Genomic DNA, 9206 nt, shown 5'->3' on the forward strand with positions numbered 1-9206 from the left:
CGAAGTCGCGCGCGCGGCGCTCGCGGCCGAGGCCGCGCGGACCGGCGGGCCGCCGCCGCCGCCCCTCGTGCCCATCGCCGACGTCGAGGCCTTCTACCGCATCAGCCCCGCCGACATCCGCGCCCTCGAGGCCTTCGAGGCCGCGACGGCGCCGCCGGAGCCGGAGGTGAAGCCGTTGTTGGTGCTCCGCGACTACCCGGATCTGCCGAAGGCGAACCAGCCGGCGGCGAACGACGACGACGAGGACGCGCCGGCGCCGAAGAAGCGCGGGCCCAAGAAGAAGAAGGCGGACGAGGAGGACGCGCCGAAGAAGCGCGGCCCCAAGAAGCAGGCGGCGAACGAGGAGGAGGACGCGGCGCCGAAGAAGCGCGGGCCCAAGAAGAAGGCGGCGAACGAGGAGGAGGACGCGGCGCCGAAGAAGCGCGGCCCCAAGAAGAAGGCGGAGCGCGACGACGACGCGCCGGCGAAGAAGAAGCGGGGCGCGAAGGCGCCGGCCGAGGACGAGGCGCCGCCGGCGAAGAAGCGGGGCCCGCCGAAGAAGCGCGAGGACGCGGCGCCGAAGCCGAAGAAGAAGGCGGCGAAGAAGGCGGCCGTCGAGGAGGAGCCGCTGCCGCCCGTGTCGTCCGACGACGACGCCGCCGCGCCGCCGGCGCCGCAGAAGCGGCAGCGGCGGTCGTCGGGCGCGCCGGGCGCGACGCCCGGCGACGCGGCCGCGGCGGCGGCCGGCGGCCGGCGGTCGAGCCGCCTGCCCAAGGACAAGGCCAGGGTCGCGTTCACGTGCACGGACGACGACCCCGTGCTCGAGAGCCAGGCGCGGCGCGCGCAGCAGCTCAGCAGCGCGGGGCTCCTCGTCGCCGACTCGGCCGCGGACGCGACGGTCGTCGTCGTCGGCCCGCGGCTCCAGGTGAAGACGAGCGTCGCCATCGCCTTCGCGCGCGGCGTGCCCATCGTCACGAGCGACTGGCTCGCGCACTGCGCGTCCCACGGCTACGAGGAGCCTTCCGCGGAGTTCGCGTCGAAGGACGCGGCCTTCTCGCGGCGCTACAGCGTGAACCTCCTCGACGACGGCGGCCGCGAGAGTCTCCTGCGCAAGTACGCGGTCCTCGTCAAGCCCGGCTACGTGCTCACGGACAAGCCCCGCTACAAGGTCGCGGCCGAGTGCGCGGGCGCGGTCTGGATCGCCGCCGCGCCGCGCAAGCCCGAGGGCCGCGCGCTCCTCATCATCGACGCCGCCTGCTCCTTCAACGACGCCCACCTCCACGTCCAGCCCAAGGACTTCCTCCTCGCGATCCTCCGCAACGAGGACCCCGCGAAGCGCGCGCGGCACCGCATCCGCTCCGACGAGAAGCGTAAGCAGGCGAGCTAGGGGGCCTACCAGGCGAAGCGCGCGATCGCGCGCTGGAGGCCGTCGTCCAGGCCCGCGACGACGCTCAGCGCGTCCGAGGCCGCGACGGGCGTCGCGCGGCCGCGGCGCACGAGCGCGACCGAGCGGCAGAGCTCGTGGCGGCGCGGCGCGGCCTTGAGCCGTCGCGACACGGCGGGGTGGAGATCCAAGACTGTCATCAGGGCCCCGTAGGGATTCATGGGACTGTAGCCCATCATGGGACCGCCCGGTGCGAGATTCTGCAAGACGTGGGTGCCTCCCTCGAGGTCTTGCTCCGCGTCCGGATGGAACCGATCGAAGAGCCCCACCCCCTTGCTGAGGGGACCCCCCTGGCCCGGGCCGGGGATGCCAATCTCCGGATCCGATCGAAGCAGCCACTCGGAGCGCACGAGCTCGACGAGACCAGATGAGGGGCACTTCATCCATCGTCCGACGGGCAAGTTTACATGGCGCCGCAAGATCAAATGTGCGAGCTCGAGACCGTTGGTCGGTTTATGGTCGCCATATTCGCTGTATTCCTCGGCGAACGCATCCTCCTCCTCTTCCGTCTTCTCTCCTTGCCAGAAGCGCGCCCACACGTATTCGAGAGCGGGCAGAGCGTCGTTGACCGCGTCGGCGTCGGTGCCGCGAGCCGGTTTCACTTGAGTGACGCCCCAACGTTCACACGTTTGACGGATCTTCTCATAGCGGGCGTTGGCGCGTATCACGGCGGCGACCGGATCGGCCTTTGCGGCCGCGGGAGGCATGAGGTCACTGTAAAGGACGCCGTCCATTTCTTGTCGGTTCCATCGGTTCCAGTACGGACTCTCGGCGTTGAAATACATATCGGGCGTCGGAGTCTTGTTAGGGTCGTCTAATGCGGAGGCATTCATCGTGCTATGCCAGTTGGCCTACCGAGTCGGCCGTCGCGATCGCCGATCGATTATCCACTCGGGAGTCCGACGGAGGTGTCGCACGCTGAGCTCTGAGCAAGCGTGGGACTTAGCCAGCGACGCACGTGGCGAGCTAGGGATGGGCACCGAGGGGGTCGTCGCGACCCCGCTGGGCGCTCAAGGCGCGCCGAGCAGCAGCCCGGGCGTCCCGGGCGGCCTCCGCCGCCGCCTCCGCGGGTTCGACGGCCGCCTCGGCCGTCTCGAGGGCGCCGGTCGCGGCGTCGACATTCCTCCGCAGGGTGGCTATGAAGGACGACCACGCCGCGGCCGCGGCCTCGTCCGTGGCGCCCGCCGCGTGCTCCACGGCCTTTTGCAAGCGGTCCTCGGCCTCGGCCAAAGCCTCGCGCGCGTCCTCGGCCTCCCAGCGGCGCCGCCTCGCGATCGCCGGCGGCGTGTTCGCGAACATGTTGCGCGCTGCCATGCGCTTCCGTCTTTCGGCCTCCAGCGCGTCGCCCGCTGAGAAGATTTTGCCGAGGCCGCCGTAGAACCAGGGCTTCTCCTCGCCCCGAAAGAACGCGAGCACGGAGCTGATGGCCGTCGCGTGCCCCGACGCGGCGAGGCGGTGCACGACGTGCATGGCCTTGGGCGCGTCCTCGCGCGGCGCGGCGCGGTCCTTGACGGACAGGAGCGCGAGCCGCGCCAGCGCGCGCGAGCTGTTGTCCAGCGACGTGACGTGACGCGACCACTGCCACCGGAGAAGGAGCGAATTCCAGTCCAACATGCCCTTGTCTTGCAACGGCAGTGTCAGCATCAAACCGGGCATCACGCCGTTGAGCTCGGGGTCGTCGACGATTTCATCGACCACGTGTTTCTCGCCGTCCGTCTCGGCCACGCGCCGCCTGCTGAGGAGGCCGAGGGCTTTACAATCGAGTGTCTCGGGCGCGTAGCCGTCCCACGGCACGTCGAACTGGCACATGCGCCGAGAGCCCTCTTCTTCCTCGTCTTCATCCTCGTCTTCATCCTCGTCCTCGGTGTCCTCGCCTTGATGCATCGGCGTGATCCATGGCGTGGAGACCGCGGTGACGAGCGACCCCGGCGGGTCGACGCGTCCGGCGTCGGCGTCCTCGCCGATGCGTAGGCCGTTCATGTAGTTGTACTGCGGTCCCTTGTGGCAATAGCATGGGCGCCCGCCAAAAAACTGGACCCCGGACCGCCGACAGAAGTCGAAGGTGCACCAGCGCCGGTGGGGCGCGCCGAGCGGAGCGCCGCACTTCCAGCACTGATCCTCAGGCTCGAATTGCCGATTATTCGCGTCGAAGAGATCTCCGACCTCCATGTTTTTGAGCTTTGACATGTTTCAGATCGCGCACGCGCTCGCGGCCGGAGAATGATAGCGCGGGGCACTGCGACGAGGCTACGCAACTCTTGCGCCCATGCGATGCGAGGAGGTGCTGGCACCAGGCCCAAAGTGAACGACACCTTGAGCTCAAGCACGGGGTGATGGAAGCGACCAAATAGGGCTGCCGTCTGCAGCGTCGAGAGCAATGCGCCGCGGCCTGCTGCTCCTCCTCGCTCTGCCGCGCGCGGCCGGCAATGCCTACAACTCGAGCGCCTACGCGCCGCTCGACGGCGTCGTCGGCGACCGGCTGGCCCAGATGGTGGGCTTCCCGTCGCTGGCGGCCTTGGCGGGCCCGCAGGACCTCATGACGTCCGGCGAGGTCGCGCTGCTCGTCTCGGGGAACCTCATGCTCCTCGAGGCTTTGGCGCCGCACCTGCTCTGGCTCCGGCGGGGCCCGCTCTTCACCGACGACGCGTCCGCGGGGTCCGCCGCCCTCGGCGCGTCGCGGCTGCCCGGCGCGGGCTTCCGCCACACGACCATGTACAAGCTGCGCCACGACCTCGAGCAGTTCGAGTACCTGGCGTCGCGGGGCTGGCGGCCGCGGTGGGTGCGGGCGCAGGTCGTCCCGGCCTACGAGGAGGTGCTGCGCCGCGTCGAGGCCAAAGTCATCGCCCAAAAAGCCGTCTACGCGACGCGGGGCCACAGCGGCGAGCGGACGGCGCTGCTCACGGGCTTCTACGAGATGGACGCGCGGGACCGCATGCTCCTGGGGTCGACGTACAACCGGGCGCTCGTCTTCGCGGGCAGCCACGCGGCGCTCGGCGCGCGGCGGCCGGGAGGCGAGGCCGCGCTCGCGGCCAACGGCATGTGGGCGTCCAGCGACGCGAACTTCGCCGACGACGGGTCCGTCGTCGTCGTCGACGACGCGCTGACCCCGGGCGCGCTCGACGCGCTCCTGGAGTACTGCCGGTCCGCGACGGTCTTCTACGAAACGAAGCCGCACAACGCCGGCGGCCACCTCGGCGCCTACGCCGTCGACGGCTTCGCGGCGCCGCTCTTATTGCAGGTCGCCGAGGAGCTCCGCGCCGCGCTGCCGCGGACGCTCGCCGACAAGCCGCTGCTGAACTTCTGGGGCTACAAGTACCAGCACGCGGAGAGGGGCATCGGCGTCCACCGCGACCAGTCCCAGGTCAACGTGAACCTGTGGCTCACGCCCGACGGCGCGAACCTCGAGCCGGACCGCGGCGGCATGATGCTCTACGACGACGAGGGCGCGATCTCCATGGCCGACGGCGAGACGCCGCGGGAGCTCCTCGGGCCGGACGCGGACGCGGTCCTCGCGGACTTCCCCTCCGTCGCCGTGCCCTACCGGCAGAACCGCCTCGTGCTCTTCGACTCCCAGCTCCTCCACGCGTCCGACGTGGGCGCCTGGCGGCCGGGCTACGAGCACCGGCGCATCTCGCTCACGTTCCTCTTCGGCGACCCGTCCCGCGTCGTCGTCCCCGATCCCGCGTAGTTGCATCTACCGTCGCGGGGCCCGCGCGTCGAACTTGCAGCGCATCGGGCGGCCGTCGATCTCGAAGCCGTCGAACGCGTCGATGGCGCGCGCGGCGTCCTCCGCGGAGCCGAAGCGGACGAGGCCGTAGCCCCGGCTCTGGCCGTCGCAGTCCACGGTGAGCGTCGCCTCCGCCGCGCCGGCGCCCGCGAAGATGCGCTCGAACTCGAGGGGCGTCGTCGCGAAGGGCACGTTGCCGCAGAAGACGCGGTCGCACGCCGCGGTCTCGGGGGACCGCTTGGGCTTGGCGACGCGGGGCCGCCGCTCCGGCGCGAGGTCCGCGCGGACGACGAGCGTCCTACCGCCCATTTCAGTGTCGTGGCAGAGGCCGATGGCCCGCCGCGCGCACGCGTCGTCGGCGAAGGTCGCGAGCGCGAAGCCCTTGCTCTGGCCGCTGTGGTTCCGCGACACCTTGCACGACACGACGCCGCGCGTGCGCGACGCGAGGAAGTCGAAGAGCACCTCGTCCGTGACGGTCCAGGACAGGTTCCCGACGTAGACCGTCACCGTCTCCGACGGCTCCTTGAGCAGGAAGGAGGAGTGGAGCGGCAGGCCGAAGAGCGTCCCGGCCTCCCAGTGCATTTTTGTTCCGCGTTATCCTGTTACGAGCTTGCGTGCTCCGTGAGCTCCATAGATCTAGCCCACAAAAGTCAACACCAGATCAACACCTGTGCTCCACTGACCTTTGACCGAGCAGCCCCTAAGCATGGAGGCCTCGATGAAAGTCACCATCCGCGGCCTCGTCGCGGGCGAGCTCGTCTGCGTGCGCGTGACGCTGGCGGCGTCGAAGCTGGCGCTGCCCCTGCGGCGCGTCGTCGTCGAGCCGTTTTGCAAGCACGTGGCGAAGAAGTTCGGCGCGTCCGCCGACGCCGGCGCCGCGTCGGCGAAGCTCGACGGCGCGGCCCTCGACCTCGCCGCGACGCCGGCGGACGCGCTCGCCGACGGCGCCGTCGTCGACGTGTTCCTCGGCGGCGCCGCGGCGCCGCCGGCGTCGCCGCCGCCGGCGGAGCGGGAGCCCGAGCACGCGGTCCCCGAACCCGCGCGGCCGCGCGCGTGGGCCGACGCGCCGCTGACGTGGACGTGCACGTTCAACGGGCGCCTCGAGCCCTTCTTCCGCACGCTCGCCTCCTTCCTGCGGGAGACGTCCGCGGCGAGCCAGCGGCTCGTGCGCGACTGGGTCGTCGTCGCGGACCGCGGCGCGACGACGGCCGACCGCGTCGCCATCGTGACGCGCGCGCCCTGGGTCACGCTCGTCTGCAAGGGCAAGCCCCTCCACCGACACCCCTACAGCATCAACCTCCTGCTCGACGGCTTCGTGAAGACGCGGTGGTGGCTCGAGTGGGAGGACGACTGGGTCATGCCCCCGGGCAGCGGCGCCGCGCCGGGCGGCGACGTCGTCCAGCGCGCGCTCGCCGTCCAGCGCGCCAGCGGCGCGACGCAGGTCGCCATGAACGGCGCCTTCCTCGACATCCCCGCGGACTGCGAGGACTACGCCGTGCGGGACGGCGCCGCGGGGCCGGTCGACTACGTCACCGTGGCCCTCGGGCCGGAGCAGCACGCGGCCGTCGTCGGCTGCGCGTCGCCGGAGGTTTTGGCGCAGAAGATGGCGCCGGACCGCTGCGCGGAGAACATGGCCGGCGGCCGCGTGCCGCCCTGGCCCCTCTTCAGCCTGCAGCCGAGCCTCCTCGACGCGGACTACGTCCGGACGCACATGTACCCCTTCGCGGAGCGCGCGCACATGAACGACCAGGACGCGTACTGGCTCTGGGAGCTGGAGGCGGCGCTGAAGTTCGTCAAGCACGGCGCGACGAAGGCGTCGATCAAGTCGCGCCACGTCGCGCGGCAGATCGACGTCGAGACGTCGAGCTTGGACGACCCGGCGGACCGCGCGCGGCAGCGCGCCGCGGGGCGGGCCGCCGGGCCCCGGCCCGCGAAGAAGAAGTTCGCGATCAAGAGTAAGGGCTGAGTTAGTCACTTCTTCCCCATCTTCTTTTTCAGTTTGTCGAGCTCGTCGTCGACGCGGCGGTCGCCGTCCGCCTTCGCGGCGGACCTCCGCGGCGGCGCCGCGCGCGGCGGCGACGAGCCGCGCGCGCGCTTGAGCTTCTCGAGCTCGTCGTCGACGCGGCGGTCGTCGCCGGGCGGCGGGCGCCGCGGCGGCGGCGGCGCCCGGCTCCGCGGCGGCGGCGCCGCCGCCCGGCTCCGCGGCGGCGGCGCGGCGCCCCCGTAGCCGCCGCCGTCGGCGGGCGGTCCGCGGCGGCGGAGCGCCTCGAGCTCGCGGCGCGAGTTGCGGATCTGCCGCTCGCAGGCCGTCTTCTTCGCGGCGAGTCCCGCCGAGAGCTCGATCTTCGCGAGGAGCTCGTCGACGTCGCGGCTCGCGTCGGCGCGGCAGGCCCGCTCCGCGGCCTTGGCGTCGATCAGCGCGGGGTCGATCTCGTCGCGGAGCCGCGCCGCGAGGCGGTCGGCCAGCGCCTCCGCGTCGGCGACGGCGTTTCGCCACTCCCTCGCCGTCGCGAAGTCCGTCTCGAAGCTCCCGTCGTCCGTCGTCGCCTCCAGGACATCTAACAAATCCGACGCGACGCTGCGGACCGTGCCCCGCACGCCGTTGGACGCGACGCCGCGGAAGACGTCGCCGAAGATCGCGCCCCAGGTGTCGCCGCCGGCGTCGTCGTAGTCCGGCGGCGGCGGCGGCCGCCAGCCCGACGCCGCGCCGCCGCCGCGCTCCGACGGCGGGCGGTAGCCGGGCGGCGGCCGGCGGCCGGCCGTCGACGACGAAGGTCGCGCGTTCCGGCTGTTGAAGTCCGCCTTGCGCGCCTTCTTCGGGTCCGAGAGCGTGTCGTAGGCCGCCTGCACTTTCGCGAACTCCTCCGCCGCCGCCGGCGAGTCGTTGACGTCCGGGTGCGTCTTCAGCGCGCGCTTCCGGAACGCCTTGCGCAGCTCGCTCTTCGACGCGCCGCGCGCGACGCCCAGCACCTCCCAGGGGTCGCCGTCGAAGTTGGCGCTCCGCAGCGGCGCGGCGCGCCGGCAGGATGGGTGGGCCGGGACGAAGGCGGTCGTGGCCCAGGGCGCCGCAAGGACGAGGAGCGCCACGGCACGTCGCGGCCACCAGCGCGCCATCGATGCACGGGACGACGACGCAAGCAAAGCAGATCAAGAGCTGCCGACGGAGCGAATGCTTCAAGCATGCAATGTTTACCCTCCAGGTCTGTCGCGCATCGCAACGTTCACCAAAGCGGGCCTCGCAAAAATCCACAGGAGGGCTGCCCACTGCCACCGGAGGATCCGCCGCCATGAGCGACAAGCCCAAGGTGGCCGGGACCGTGTCCAAGTGGCACGGGAAGGAGGGCGTCTTCCAGTGGCGCCACGAGGGGAAGACGCAGAAGCTCCACCTGCGCTACCTGGGCCGCGACCGGGTCGTGTCCCACAACATGGTGGACTGGTTCATCACCATCCTCGTCTACGAGGTCACGGGCGTGGGCCTGGGCCTGCTGAGCCTCTACTACTTCGCGTCCCTGCGCGACGGCCCCGGCAGCTCGAAGCGCGCGCGCGCGGAGGGCTGGCCCGAGGTGCCCGCGCTGTCGACGGGCACGTCGATCATGGGCTCCGCGCTGAGCTTCCTCCTCGTCTTCCGCCTGAGCTGGTCCTTCGGCCGCTGGTGGGAGGCGCGCGGCCTCGTGGGCACGGCCATGACCAAGGTCCGCAACGTCGCGACGATGCTCACGGCGAACGCGGACGCGCCGACGGAGGCCGAGGCCAAGGCGATCCTGGAGTTGAAGTTGGTGTCCAAGCTCCACATCGCGACGCTCGTCGACATCCTCGTGCAGGACCCGGCGCAGACGCCGTCGCAGAAGCTCATGCGCTCGTCCAAGGCCGTCCGGGGGCTCATGAAGGAGCTCGAGCCCGCGGAGCTCAAGGCTTTAGGCGAGGAGCGCGCGAAGATTTTAGCCGCGTCGCCGCGGCGCATCCTCGTCTGCCACAGCTGGCTCGCCCACGCGATCCGCACGTGCTGCGACCTCGACCTGCTCAAGGGCTTCGAGCAGGCGACGGCCGTCGACTGCC

The 9206-nt window shown here is 71.4% G+C and overlaps 3 protein-coding genes across 3 annotated transcripts in view; 1 reads left to right on the forward strand and 2 right to left on the reverse strand.

Moving 5' to 3' along the window:
• Window positions 1–1366, forward strand: part of AURANDRAFT_65834 (hypothetical protein) — a gene marked incomplete at both ends in the record, with an annotated part of 5126 nt that extends 3760 nt beyond the window's left edge. The window contains one exon of the mRNA XM_009040839.1: window positions 89–1366. Within this exon, the coding sequence (XP_009039087.1) occupies window positions 89–1366 (1278 nt within the window). The remainder of the gene's footprint in view (window positions 1–88) is intronic.
• A 1023-nt stretch (window positions 1367–2389) lies between these two features.
• On the reverse strand, window positions 2390–3232 carry AURANDRAFT_65835 (hypothetical protein; the record flags this gene model as incomplete). The annotated part of the gene is made up of 1 exon (XM_009040928.1): window positions 2390–3232. The coding sequence occupies one exon, from the start codon at window positions 3230–3232 to the stop codon at window positions 2390–2392; it is 843 nt and encodes a 280-aa protein (XP_009039176.1).
• Window positions 3233–5138: 1906 nt separating this feature from the next.
• Window positions 5139–5648, reverse strand: AURANDRAFT_6342 (hypothetical protein; the record flags this gene model as incomplete). The annotated part of the gene is made up of 1 exon (XM_009040927.1): window positions 5139–5648. A coding segment is annotated over one exon (510 nt), but the record flags the coding sequence as incomplete, so codon positions are not given.
• Between the last annotated feature and the right edge of the window lie 3558 nt (window positions 5649–9206).

Source organism: Aureococcus anophagefferens (genome assembly GCF_000186865.1).
Source record: "Aureococcus anophagefferens unplaced genomic scaffold AURANscaffold_17, whole genome shotgun sequence".
NCBI classification, from domain to species: domain Eukaryota; class Pelagophyceae; order Pelagomonadales; family Pelagomonadaceae; genus Aureococcus; species Aureococcus anophagefferens.